The sequence below is a fragment of the Carassius auratus genome, chromosome 41, assembly GCF_003368295.1.
Source record: "Carassius auratus strain Wakin chromosome 41, ASM336829v1, whole genome shotgun sequence".
Classification (NCBI taxonomy): Eukaryota; Metazoa; Chordata; class Actinopteri; order Cypriniformes; family Cyprinidae; genus Carassius; species Carassius auratus.
This window is the reverse complement of record NC_039283.1, coordinates 23,619,286-23,634,233: the sequence shown is the minus strand read 5'-3', so window position 1 is coordinate 23,634,233 and position 14,948 is coordinate 23,619,286. Positions and strand designations below refer to the sequence as shown.

Here is a 14,948-nt window from a genome sequence, read left to right as displayed (position 1 = left end):
CCGTGACATGGCTGCTTCAACACTAACTTCTGTTACTAAAACCACGCCTTCTTTCTTTGTGTGAACCTTTGGGCGGCATTATGCAAATTTTGCCACATAGCGACGTGGACATATGGGGGCATGTTTGAATGAGCCATTTTAGGGGGGCTTTATGGAGTTTTAACTTAGATAAAGAATATCTCTTTGGATTTGAGACTTTAGTATTTGCGACTTTACAGATCTTCTTTATGCACCAAGAGCTTGTAACACTCCAAAGAAAAAGGAAAATTGAAATCGCATCATATGACCCCTTTAACACCTCAGGGCAATAGCACACTGTCCTGGGCAGCTCGCTCATGCCATGTATAGCTCTAGTGTTGTTTGAGGCCATGCACTCACCCCTACTCGTGGAAAAACACATGCACACTCACAACAACACACCGTCACACTCAAATATAAATAACTCCTCATGTTTAGGTCTTTGCAACCAGGAGTGAGACCCATCCGACGTCAGCATGAGAAGCGTGCACTGGCAGTGTCTTGCAGCATTTCTCTCTCTCTTCAGCTTCAGTGTGACATAGACACTTTTGCTTCTCTTGGAAGAAGTAGACTGCTGCTTTAAGGAAGTGTGTGGACACTATCTCTTCCACTGATGCTGTTAGTAGCTTGCCAGTCCTTTTTGATTTTAATTAATTGATTTAACACTTCAGGTTGATCTTTGATTATTTTTCATCTTTAGCTTTAGTAGTGGACTGTTTTTATGTACTAGCTGAAAATCAATATTTCCAGACCTGCATCATTGAAGCTCTTGTGGTCTTAAGTGCTGTTGGATTTTCTCGAAGTTTCAAGTCCCTCCCCAGGGTCTGTGAATGATGCAAGGCTTCTGGGGAGAGGTCGTAAATCTAAGGACCATCAGAGGAGCTACAAGATTCTCGGTATGTTTTGGGGCTCACTCTTGTGTTATCTAATGACTTAATGCAGTTTTTCTTGAGCTTGGTGCATGATTCTGATTCTGCATATCTCACTGAATATACTTTGTCTTGGTGTTAGTGTTTGCTTTGTGTGCTTGGTTTCAAAATATTGCCTGAACACAGTATAGTGTATTTAGATTTAAATTGAGTTTACATGAGTGACATTTGATGGCATTTCATTGAAAAGAGGCACGTCCACATTTTACCCTTTGCTGTGTTTTGCCCTTTGGGGTGATATCTGATGCCACGGCACTCAGGAATGCTTGGACAGAGGCCCGTGGCGGGACAGGGCCACCTTGTTTTTTTTTTAAATGCATGAGACTCTCTGCGAATGTACTAGAAGAGAACATGTCACATCTCACTGCATATAGCCTTGCTGCATAATATATATGAATAGAAATGTATATGTATTTATATATGTATATATTTTTGAGCTGTCAAACAATTAATCACATCCAAAATAAAAGCGTGTTTATATAGTATATTTGTTTGTTTATATTTATTATGTGTATATATAAATACACATACAAGGCACCCAACGCCCCAACTGCTCCATGGGTGCAGCAAAAAAAATGGCTGCCCACTGCTCCGGGTGTGTGATCACGGTGTGTTTGTGTGTGCACTTTGGATGGGTTAATTGCAGAGCACAAATTCTGAGTATGGGTCACCATACTTAGCCTGGTAATACCAGACTCTGCTACTTCACTTTGCTTCGTAGACAGAGTCTGGAATGGCATAATAGAGAAGTGTTTTCTCTCTCGCTAGGGGGTGCTTGTCTGAAGTTTAAAATCATTGGTTACCCGTAAGCCAATCAGATACGTTTAGTTATGACGTATGTTATGCGCCTGTACAGCCCCATCGAAGCACAGACATCATGCATCGAACTCAAATCTATGATTGAACTTCCACTGTAAACCTGTTGTAAACACATGATGATGTGAGCGAAATACCGGAGTGAACATGGCTGTAAACGACTTTTGCAGATTATGCGAAGTTAATCTACGCATCTACGTCACGGCTCTCAGCCCACCCTCTGTTCGTTGATTGGCCCGGCTGTTTCCAGACTGGTGGCAAACAGAAAGCTCTGACGCTGTAGTCAGGCTACACCATACTTGGCTGTATGTCACTTTCACTTTCACTTTTTTTTATATACACCATACACACGCATATATTATGTAAACCCAAAGGGCCCTATCATTTGCCCGGCACAATACGTTCCAAGGTGTGGCTCAAATGTTTTAGTTTCAGCCCGATGCAGCTCTCATTTTTTGGTCCTGCACCGTGATGTTTAAATGGCAAATGCATTTGTGTCCATTTGTGCAACCATGGTCGTGCTGGTTTTAAAAAGAGGTGTGTTCAGTTGCATTGTTGGCACATTGCTATTTTGAGGAACTGAAAATAGATTGCACCGTAGACCAACTCAAACCTGGTCTAAAATTTGGCACAATATTTATTCTTTATTTAAAGAGCGAGTATGTAATATGCGCCTATAGGCGGGTGCACACCACGTACACTTTGCTTACTACACACGCAGCAGCAATAAAACAATGTTTATATTAAAGGCAAGGAAACCAGATATAGTGAAAGTAGGCAATGCTATCCATTATGTGCAAAAAAGGGCTTAAAATCACATTACAGTCTATTTCTAAAACTGTAATATTACAATCTAAAAAAAATAATACTTTTAAAGGTAGAAGTTTTATTCTCTAAATTAAAGTAAATAAACAAGAGCACAGATTAATTGCAATTTATTTTTGATTACCCCATTACAGCCATCTGCTATCATGAACTACACTTAGTGTAGGTTTAAAATTCTACATGTGACACAATTAATGAGCTCCTATTCTGTTGCGCTCCGTCTGTTTGGCTTGCATGCACGTGGCTGCGCTCGTTCACTAAAGTCTGTGAAGTTTAGTGGAGAATCACATGCAAAAGGCTCCTAACAGTAAAATGGAAATATTTCCATTACTTTCTAACATTCTCAGATGGAATATACTTGTGAAATGTAAGCATCAAACTACTTTATATAGGCTTTATTGTCTCATATCATATTGCCTATTAAAAATATCAAAATATCGTAAAAAACTCGATATATTGCCCAGTCCTTGCAGGTTGCGTACTTGTAATAACTTGCTTAGGAAATAATGTTTGAAAAGAATAAAATAAAACGGAAGACTTATGTGGACATTCTTTTACCATGATCGCCAACATATTATGCAATATCGGTTAGTTGTGGCTTGATTTACTTTTACACTCTGCTCCTTTTGAGTGAGCTTAGAAAAATATGGTCTGAAATAGTTTCGGGGTAAGAATAGCTGTGAATGTGGTCTAACTATGGTTACATCATCCTTGTCATGCAGCTGCCCAGAGGACATACTTAACGTCTGTTGTTTGTTTTATAGTTCTAAGCAGGAATGTGCAATGATAGTCAAACAGTCATCCAAGAGCCAACTAGTCGATTAGTAAGGTTTTTTTAATTTGTCTAAATTATTCTTAGAAATTCAGTTTAGATATGCATTTACATGACATCATTTTGTGCTTTAGTTTTTAGAACGTTTGCATAGATTTCTTTCTTGGAAAAGTCATAAAATGAAAAGTCACCACATGTATTTTCTTAATGCATGATATTAATATTATTGTGCATTGACTACAATCTACTACAAGATCTCATTCATTCATTTTAACCAAGTTTTTATTTTTAGATGATTTGTTCCTATTTGACAGTCCAGAGTAGTTAACTAGTTGTTTACATGGTTTAGAAAAGGTACTTTTTTTGTTATATTTTTTTTTTTTGGTGTCACATAAATGGAAGAGGTTACTCCGTCTTCTCACAGATCTATGCAGTGTTCTGTTTGGAGACTTGGCCTGTGCACCAGCAGTGGTAGGGAATTGTGGGAATTGAGTTATTGTCTGGGGACATAAATATGCAGTAGAGGGACTCCGGCATAGTCCTGAGAATACCCTGGGTCACATCTGGAAAAATGGCACATTATCACAGTCTCTAATACACCAGCTCCTTCTACAGCGACCACCAAAATGTTCTCACTGACATGCAGAGGTCTCTTGGGAAATTCAGGACAAGGTTAACTGGTGCGTTCTCTTTTGTCCCAAGTGCACTTAAGTGTATTCTAGTATGCAAGTGGAAAATGTTCCTCATTTCACAATAATCATAGTGTCCATAGATTGTGGCTTGGTCCTGAAAATGGCGGATGTGGAGTTAACTTTGTTTGTGCCCAATTAAAGCTCATTGTCTGCATATAACAAATAAAATCACTCGTTTATATTGTCTCCAAATGTGACTCACTCAACCTATTAAACCCAAGTGGTTGGAAAATATTGTGCAGTAGACGTATTATAGACTGGAAGTGGACATCTGAAGCATGCATTTAAAGAAGTTTAGTTTAAGCCCTGTCTTAGACAAAATTATACATTATTGAAGTGTCCTGTATCCTAGGTCCTCATGATTGAGCATCGATAATCAAGGATATAAAAACCATTATCATTTAAGGGGGGACATGTCCTCCTCACTTTAGTATATAATCATTATTTTTCAAAGACTCTTGCTTTAATGTGTCCCCACTGCTTTTCACATCCTGCTTCCCTGCACACAAGACAGGTGCCAAAAGACAGCAGCTGTTAGATGATAATAGAGTTTCAAAGCACATCTTATTTTAGAGACGTGTTATTATGGGCAGAGGTTAAAAAAATACTATATTTTTTTAAAACTTCCTGAAAAAGTTTTGAATGGTGACTGATGGCAATACATCATATTTTCATATTTAAATGTAAGTGTCCAATAACTGATAAGCAGAAACCTTTTTTCAGCATTTTGTGATACAATAATATGTAAATGATCATTATAAATAAATCATAAAAAGAAACTAGCAAATTAATATTAAATGTGATTATTGTTAATATTTCTTTGAGAACTACTACTGTTATATACAGTATATTATGTTATCTAATGGTATACATTATATTATATTATATTATTTATCATTCATTATATTGATCACTGAATATGTTTACATGGATCTAATTATTTACCTTATTCTCAATAAGACATTATTATGGCTCAGTTAAAATTTTCCTTTCATGTTCCCATTTGACATGTTATAGTTCATAGATCGATTAATGGCAGACACCATCCAAATGTTTAGTTTTTCATTTTGCGAAAACTTCAAGTGCACTTAGTTACAGGTCATGATATATGAGCAAACAGATAAAAATGTGCCTTCTTGCTAGAAGCCATTCTCTTTTGTTTGCCGGTTGACCACTGTTGTGTGTGTATCCTGCCCCAAAATGCGGCGAAAAGTCCTACACGATGATAAAAGTTGATTATGGTGTGTGTACGTGGCTATACTGCACTTCATTAATGTGACTAAAAATAGGAATACTCCACATGTCTTAATTCAATTTGTGTTTACTTTGAGTATGACTTTAAACAGATTAACACCGGATTATTAATTACATTATAATGGTCGATTGGTCGAGCTATTCGATTAAATGTTTTTAATTTGGCTACAGTTAAAGGATGAGTTATAGTTCATGCAAAGTTTAATATTTTAAGTAAGATGTTTTTTCTGATCCCTAACTCTTAGTATGAGCTATTATGTTCATTTTGGCTGAGGCAGTAGTTTTGTTTGAGTTTTGGTTCATTTGACAAAATTAACTCTAGGTGTTTATTTTGTGTAGTCTGTTGACTTCAGTTTTGTGCCAAGGAGCACATTGTCGAAAACAAAAGTCTGAAGCCCAACTTATGGTATAAACTCTTGCACAATTCTCAGTTAAAGCCAGACGAAAGCAAAAGTAACTGTAATGGCACCCTCTTGTGTTGCTATGGATGGTATGTTTACTCTGGTGTGACATAAATATATCCTCCTTTATCTCTCTCTATTCAGGGCAATGATGAGGAAGCTGTTGTTGATCAGGGGAAAACCAGCTCTACCATCCACACGAACTTTGAAAAAGAGGAACTTGAAAGTAAGTCACTTTTTTATGTACCCCTCATAATCATATGCTTGGTTGTTTTTGTGTGTGTGTGTGTGTGCTGTCTTATCCTCAAGCATACCATCTGGTCTTTTGGCACATGGAGGTGTGCAATAAATGTCTGCTGTGTTTTCATTACTCTGGGTGTGTTTTAAAGCACAATGATTAGAATCATCCCTCCCACTCAACCTCGTTTCACTCTCTGGCTGAGTTCATTGAGGTTTTTGACTTTAAACTGCCCCCCTTCCTCTCTGAGGGCTCTCCCATGGGTCAGCAGTATGTTTCCTGGTGATCCGATCCTGCTGTCAGCCTTCTGAGTGTGTTCTGGAAGCATGTGCATGTTGTAAAAGAGGCACTAGGTGTTTGGTAACAGTGCTTTGCCGGAAGAGTAAGACAAGAAATGTCTCGAACTCACAAGATCTCATTCTTAAAGTGACTTGTGCCTTTAGTGTGAGGGAAAATCTGACCTACGACTAACAACTATGGCATTCATAGTCTGTGAACTGATTCCCTCGCTCGCATGAGAGTTGCACAGACTTTAGCCAAAGTAAGTGGGATATTTATTTTGGCATGAATGGCAACAAGACTGTGCGAGTAGTGGTTGACCGATATGTACTGATATATATGTAAATAATTCAAAATAGACTAATTAATTACATCAGACAAACTCCTACTCGTAAGTCATTACAAAGTAAAACCTAAATATTTAATACATGTAATGCTGCTACATTTTATATATATATATATATATATATATATATATATATATATATATATATATATATATATATATATATATATATATATATATATATATATATATATATATATAAACTTATTTAATGTGTTTAATGTTAATGCTTATTTAATGTGTCAGATTTAATATTTAGATTTTGTATCAAATTAATTCCAAGGTAGTATGTATTTATATATTCACATACATACAAAAGGTTAGGGTTTGTAAGACTTTATTAATGGTTTTGAAAGAAGTAAACTATGGTCACCAAGGCTGGGCATATTTTATTTAAGAGGCAATAACATAATATTTATTTAAAAATATGTATCATTATTTAAAATAACTGTTTTCATTTTTTTTTTACTTCTGTTTTTTAAATGTCATTTATTCCTGTGCTGGCAAAGCTGAATTTTCAGCAGTCATTACACCAGTCATATGATTCTAATATGCTGATTTGCTGCTCAAATGTTTTATCATTATCAGTGTTGAAACAGTTGTCCTGCTTAATATTTTTGTGTAAACAATAAAAAAAATAAAAATAAAAATTATATTAACTTTTTTCAAGAATAATGAAGAGTTGAAATAGACATCTTTGAATTGACACTAAGGTACTCAAAACTAAATAGAATGACTTGTTCTTCTGTCCCTCACAGCCTTATTTTCTTATCTTGCTAAACTAGTTGTCTTGTTTGTCCTCTTTCACTTTCACTTTGACAGGTGACATCATTTTAAGGGAAGTCACAGGAAGCCCTATGCCCTATTCAGTATAATGATGAAGCATATTTTTCAAATGGAATCGGTTCCATTTACTGGAATATTTATTCAATACAATCTTTAAAGGAATAGTTCACTTTAAAAATGAAAAATTTGTAATTTCCTCAATCTTATATCATTTCATGACTGACTTACTTTTAAGCCTGATGTTTAAAGGGATAATTCAACCAAAAATTTAAGTTCTTACATGATTTACCCCATCAAGTTGGGATCCAAACTGTTGATGGTAGCCATTGACTTCCATAGTATGGAGAAAAAAAAAGTACTAGGGCTGGGCAGTATATAGAGTTTGTACAGTACAATATATCAATATATTATTTATAAACTATATGGTATGAGGCAATACCACGTATATTGATATACAGTTCTATACGAGTGCATACTCAAAAATAGCAGAGGACATAGTGTGAACTGCTGCGGGGAAAGTCCATAATCTAGTTTATCCTAAACATGAGACATGCTTATATTTAGGGCTTGTAAATAACTCGTAAGATATAGTTAACACGTATAGTTTAAAGTGGCTTGCCCAGCCTGATGCTCTGACAGATACATGTGCTGTTGACAGGCACTTCTTGTTAAATGTGTTTGAGATGTGCTGCTTTTCTCATATTCTTCATATTTAAGTGTTATAAAAGTCATATCAATATTTCCATTTTGTTTTCAGGAGAGCATGAGCCTTCTGCATGTAATTTCCTGCTAAAATTCACAGACAAACGAGCGCCACAGAATATAAGCGCAATAATTATGAAATATGTGTAGCTGGACAATAAATGTGCCATGTGTAGAGTATTTTATGATGGAAGTACCTGTGAATTGACTATTGTAATGAGGTAATGTAAATAAAATAAAATTAATCTGTGATTTTGTTTTTATTTCTTTTCATTTTTATTTTAGTGAATTTATCCTCTGCTTTAAAAGCATTGTTTTTAGATTGTAATGTTACAATTTAATGGGATTTAGCCCCTTTTTTGCACATAATAGCCCATACTTGGAGACTTTCACTATATTCGTTTTCATTGTCTTTAATATATAAACATTGTTTCACTGGACAACACTGAGCAGAGACAGACAGATTTTCAAACCAGTAATTTTTGAATGATTTTACATCACACAAACCTATCGAGCAGCTTTAAAACACTTTGAATATAGCACAAGAATGGACTACTTTCATTTACTTGCTTGGAGCTTGACAGACCTAGTCCTCATTTAATTTCACTGTATGGACCAGCATGAGCATTCTTCCTAAAATATACCTTCCTTCTTTCTTTTCTTTTTTTTTTTTTTTTGAATAATACTTAAAGTTCTAGATCTTAGATGGGATTCTTTTGTTACCTTTGTTCATGACTTTCTGGTAGACATGAATGATGATTTTATCGTAACAGACAGATAACTTGACAGACAGATAACTTGTCATTTTAAGTGCCAGTTTGAACTCCTCAGCCTTGTGCCCTTTGATATCTTTATCATTTTCTTGTTTTTCCTGCCATCTAAGTGCCTTGGCTCATAGTTGTAATTAGTAAGGACGAGGATGGGTTTTTTACAGGCCTGCAGCTCTGCATAGGGCTGTTGTTTTGTAGCTGGTGTTTAGGGGAGTGTCAAGATAATATGGGAGGAAGCTTTAGTATTGGTCGACTCACCTCCACCCCCCATTCCTTATTGCTCACAATGTGTTGCTTTGTATCCGCACTGCTGTTTTCTTCTTAATCTAAATATGGTTTCCATGTAAACTAAAACCAATAGTTGCCATTTCATTTATTTAATTATGTGTTTTGGAGACCTTTGATTCAGGTGCTGAAGAAGTCAGCAGTGCTTTTAAAGATTGAAGCACAAGAGATAAGTTCTTTGCTGGTTTTGTGATGCAATTTCATTGCGTCTGTGTGTCTGAAAAAATTGCAAGATGTTTTCAAGAGCTGTTGTGACTGACAAAGTGTGTACTTGGCTCTCAGCCTTCCTTGCATTCTCTACGCAGACAAGCGTGTGAAATTGGTGGAGACACAGCAGGCGTTTACATGTGTTCACACACATGTAACACATGTTCACACACACAAGCCGGCTGAATGAAGTTACCTTTAAATTGCTTAGTATTTTCTTTCCTTGTTCACCTCTTTCTTGTGACGCATGCAGCGTCTGCTTCCCAGAAGTCTGCCTTCAACACAATAACTCAAGCATGGGTGGCACATTTAACTTTTAAGCTTCCTTTAAAGCACGCTAGAGAGAGATATGTTATGTGTTTGTTGAAAACAAGCCAGTTTTCTTGTACAGTTTGTTCACAGTGTCAGCTTGGTTTTCGTGAAGTTTAAGAGGGTTGTTCAGCAGAAGTTTGGAAGTTTTGTACTAGAACATAAGAGCATTTGTGTCACCTTTTGCTCTAGGAGTTTTGTAAAATAATGATGCTATGATGCTAGAGTGTTCTGGGCGGATTATGTCGGTACCATGTTGGTTCTTCTGTATTTCCTAAACAATTTCTACCCATTATACCAACGTTGAGTAGTACTCATTTAGTGTTTTATTTCTAAATTATTTAGACAAAATAATATGCCTTTTCACATACCAATAGGATTTTAAACGTGTTCTTACTTGCAGCACAGGGCAGAGTAATAAAGCCTTTCTCTTTATAGGTCACAGGGCAGTTTACGTGGGCGTACATGTTCCTTTTGGAAGACAAAGCAGGCGTAGACATCGCCACCGTGGTCACAAGCACCATCGGAAAAGGAAGGACAGAGGGTGCGACCGAGAGGATGGGAGAGAATCCCCAGTGTATGGTAAGAATAACTGACTAAAATGTCTAATTCTCATAAATGTGTGGTAATACTGCCTTGTTTGGCTTTAAGTATCTTGACTCATTTGGCTGTGTTTTTCCTCGCTCAATGCTTGTAGACACTCCCTCACAGAGGGTCCAGTTTATCCTCGGCACTGAGGATGATGATGAGGAGCATATTCCTCATGATCTCTTCACTGAGCTCGATGAGCTGTCCTTCCGGGATGGACAGGCTTACGAGTGGAAGGAGACGGCCAGGTGAGGAAAAAACACGAAGCCTGAGAATGTTCATGTGTGTGTCATGAGTGATTCAGCATTGACAATGAATTAATGAAAAAATAAATAGATGTTATTAAATACGCTGTGGAATGTTCCAATAAATAAAAGAACAAATGTAAGCATGAATTAATAAGGTGTGAAATACAGGATTTTCTTTATTAGGCTTATATTTATTGATTTAAAGTATTAAATTATGTTTTTTATTTATTTTGTGATTTGATATTGATTTGTTTTATGTTGTCTATTTTATTTCAAGGTGTATTTAATTTCGTATTACATGAGTTTTCTCATTTTAAGACATTTCAAGTCACATCCTTTTTCATGTTACATTAACTGTATTTCAGGACTTATTTATTTATTGTACTTTAATTTATTAATATTCCATGGTGGTTTTAATCATTTGCTTTTTATGTTATTTAATCAGTTTAGTTCATAATATGAGCATTAAATGTTTGACCACCAGAAAGTGTCAGAATACTTGTTTTAATACTCGTTCAACGTCAAATCCTATCTGGTGCAGGTGGTTGAAGTTTGAGGAGGACGTCGAGGATGGAGGAGAGCGCTGGAGTAAGCCCTACGTCGCTACACTTTCCCTGCACAGCCTGTTTGAGTTACGGAGTTACATTCTCAATGGCACAGTCATGCTGGACATGAGAGCAAACACTATTGAGGATATTACCGGTAACGTTCTGCTGTTAGATAAACCCTAATATCTCAGGATGAGCGAAATGAACGTCTGAAAAATGAATGTCTTTTACCTGTTCCCAGACATGGTATTAGACAACATGGTGGCTTCTGAGCAGCTAGACGAGAGTTTGAGGGAGAAGGTTCGGGAAGCCGTGCTGAAGAGACACCACCACCAGAATGAGAAGAAACTCAGCAATCGCATCCCGCTCGTGCGCTCCTTCGCCGACATAGGCAAGAAACATTCAGACCCGCACTTGCTTGAGAGGAATGGTGAGAGCATTTGTTGTGATTGACTTTTTCTCTCTAATATTTACTCAAAAGTTAACTTTTGATTAACATTCCATTAAAACCACCACTTATTAATCCTTTGTTCACTCTCAAAAACAAGAAATGAAGGAAAGTAGGGGTGCACAAGGTCCTTGAGTCTGTGGCCAGCAGTTATTAAAAACGACTGGAAGGGAGTATATGTGAATAGATGCTCTGTTTCTTTTCAGCGGTAAAAGCAACATTTGATGACTTTTCTTTGAATGATTTGACTGATATCTCTGTGTGCTGTGTTGGTGGTATTTTTCCTTCTTTACTCACAACACAACATCCTCAAGGAAAGAGCTAAAGTCATGGTGTTAATATTGTGTGCATCAGGCCTGTTTCAAACCAAACGCATTAGCATAGTGTGAACCTGCTGCACAACAGAACAGTTTTTGAAAGAATGATTTTATGAATAGAAAGTTCATAAGAACTACATTTATTTGTAACATAAATATCTCAAATAAATTATTGTATCCTTGCTAATTTTCAATTCTTAAAAAAGAATACTGACCCCAAATTTTTGAACTGATTAATGTAAATGAGAACTCGGACCCCAAAATTTATCTTTAAACTGCTAGAATCATCTAATTTCAGAATTACAGATGAACAGAAAGCACTGATCATTCAGTCCCTCCAGGATCGCTGAATTTATCACAAAATCGGAAAAAAATAACACATTTTCGTAATTGCCGCAAATTTTCTGCAGAATTTGGGCCGAGATGCGTCCCTTGACGTCATTGCAATGTGCATTCAGTCGAAGAAAGGTTGTTTCTCAGTTCCAAAAATGAAATGAACAACCTTGCATTCTCATCATGAGCTTTGTTGGATTTACAAGAGCTATATTGGATAAACAAACTGAAAGTGGAACGAATCTGTGCTACTAGTTTGGGCTACGCAGCGCAGACCGTTTATCTGCTCAAGCTGGAGCCGCGGACTGACCTCGATCACAAGACACTGAAGTACACAGCGCTGGTAGATACACTGTGAAGAAAGCCGTCGAGTTCCCCACAGAATCAACATCTGTTAAATCTTGTGGGAATTTGCTGCAGAACTCAGTTAAAGCTACAGCAAGCTACAGAACAAATGACACTAATGTGGAAACCAGGAATAACATTGTTCAATAAACATCAATCTCCACCACCATTCACCATTGATTTAACAAACTACAGGAACAACTTGTGGCAGAAATGGTCTTATGCGAGTGTTTTTAAACGCGTCACACAACAAAGTTTTACAGAATTTGAAAGTTATTTTTAATGTGACTATTTGTTCATCCTTCATAGATTTCCCCCATGTATAAAACTAAAATTTCATAATGTAGGAAAGCAAACAATTATTTAAAAATATGGATGTCTCCGAGATGTACATGTGTGATTGGCATGAGTGCTTTACTGTCAGGTGCTGGAGCCACCTTCTGTAGAACTTAATGGCACTAGTGCTGGTGTCGCTAAACGTTAGTCTGGAGACCTACAGTGGTTCTCGAAGTCAGAAAAGTCATAACAGTGTTAGAAGAATGTTGTCTGTGGTATGTTTTCACTGCAAAACAAGAAGAAATGCAGCAAATATCATTGCAAATTTTGATAGAAGCCTCAGCAAAATCAGTCATTTTAGGCTGTAAAAAATTTGAACAAAGTTCCGCGAATCCTGGAGGGACTGGTTTATGTCACTGCATGTGTAACCTTCTTCAAACCAAGCAAAACATTCTATGTATTTCGCACTATTGTTGTATTTTGCTTCATAGAAAAATGTGTATTGATTGTGTTGATTAAACATGTTTACAGCGCATTTTCAACATGTTTTCTGCTTGGCTCAGAGGTTGTTGTGATGCTAAAATAGGCTCCGTTCAGAAACTTCTGTGAAACAGGTCTAACCCAGATTCTTAAGAGTTGAGTGAGTGTTCTGTGATGGTTTACAACCAAAAACAATCTAGCAAAATTAATTATGATCAGTGTGTGATGGTCATGTCTTTGGGTGTTGGATCATGTAACTGATTTGCGTTGTCCGTTCTTGCCACCATCTCACCTCCTGACTTCATTCTAACACTCCCAGCTCTCTCATCTCAACATATTTGCTTTTATTTTATTCATCAATGTTGTTTATTCCATCTGCAGTCTGTTTACTTTCTTTTCCTCTCTTCGTACTTTTCCCTCATCCTTTTTGACCTCCTTTGGTTCATCAGGAGAGGGTTTCTCAGCTTCCCATCTGTCCCTCCTTAGACGTACCTCCTCCACCTCTATTCCCCCCAGATCGCGCTGTCCCTCCAGAGAGTCTTGCGGTTCCCGTTTCTCCCTCATTCTCAACCACCTACTGACGAGTGCCAATTCCTCCCCTCAAAACACGCCGCCCACTGCCCACCGCGCTTCATCATCTCTCCGCTCCCCAGAACCCTCTCAGCAGGGACCACAGCTGCTGGTGGCACAGGGATGGAGAGGGGACATTCCAGAGGTTGTGGTTTTCCCACCCGAAGAGGAGGAGGAGGATCCGCAATCATGGTTTTCCACCACTCAGGAAGAGCGGGTGGTGCATGACCCGGCCAGGCTGGCACAGCTCTTGTCCCCACCGCAGTCAGGCAAATATCCAGCCCATTAGCATGATGTGTCACCTGCATGATACATTTGCTCAGCCTCTCACTCTTTATATTTGTCATGAGTGTTTGAGTCAAGGAAACAGTCACTAATTACATTATTATAATTTTATTTTTTTAATAGACAATGCTCTACACCATGTCCTAATTAGCGATGGGAATTTTGAGTGATTATTTTTGATGATGGCACATGCACTACTGTTCAAACATTTGCATTTAGCAAGGCTGCATTAAATGAATCAATGTGACAACAAAAACGTTTTCATTAAAATAAAAAAAATAGTACTTCAAAATATTGCTTTTCTTTTGGACTTTCTATTCATCAAAGAATCCTGGAAAAAATAAATCTCAGTTTCCTCAAAAATGATTTCTGAAGGATCTTAAATTCTAATAATATTTCACAATATTACTGTTTTTACAGCATTTTTAATCAAATAAGTGCAGCCTTGGTGAATTTATGAGACTTAATGAAAAATGAAACTGTAAATATTTTAAATAAAGTACAAAACCAAACCTGTGGTTTTGACATGAAAAACAATATTTGAATAAATAAATAACACATCCTAAACAATCTGGTTATGCATGCTACACTATAAAATATGATTGTGATTTTAACAGACTGATGATTTTAAAAGACTTTTTGGAAGAGTGTTTTGGAAGTGAAAAAGAAATTCCCTTCATATTTTATTGGGGTTTGTTGTTGTTGAAAGAACTGTTTCTTCTTAGTTTTTTCTTTTCGGTTGTGTGCATTATGGTTTTATCTTACATCTAATGTTGTTAAATTAATGTTATTGGGATATTTCCACATTCTGTGTGTTACCATGATGGTGTTTTGTGTTTGCTCGTTGAAAAGCTGTTTGTGATGAGCTTTGGTTCATCATG

General features: G+C 36.9%; 1 protein-coding gene across 1 annotated transcript in view; it reads left to right on the top strand.

Annotated features, from left to right (window-relative positions):
- The first annotated feature begins 478 nt into the window (after positions 1 to 478).
- The window catches only part of LOC113059335 (sodium bicarbonate cotransporter 3-like), a 30,443-nt gene continuing 15,973 nt past the window's right edge, over positions 479 to 14,948 (top strand). Inside the window, exons 1-7 of the mRNA XM_026227761.1 lie at positions 479 to 914; positions 5,852 to 5,933; positions 10,068 to 10,211; positions 10,327 to 10,465; positions 11,007 to 11,167; positions 11,255 to 11,443; positions 13,667 to 13,686. Of these exons, the coding sequence (XP_026083546.1) occupies positions 849 to 914; positions 5,852 to 5,933; positions 10,068 to 10,211; positions 10,327 to 10,465; positions 11,007 to 11,167; positions 11,255 to 11,443; positions 13,667 to 13,686 (801 nt within the window). The 5' untranslated portion in view covers positions 479 to 848. The remainder of the gene's footprint in view (positions 915 to 5,851; positions 5,934 to 10,067; positions 10,212 to 10,326; positions 10,466 to 11,006; positions 11,168 to 11,254; positions 11,444 to 13,666; positions 13,687 to 14,948) is intronic.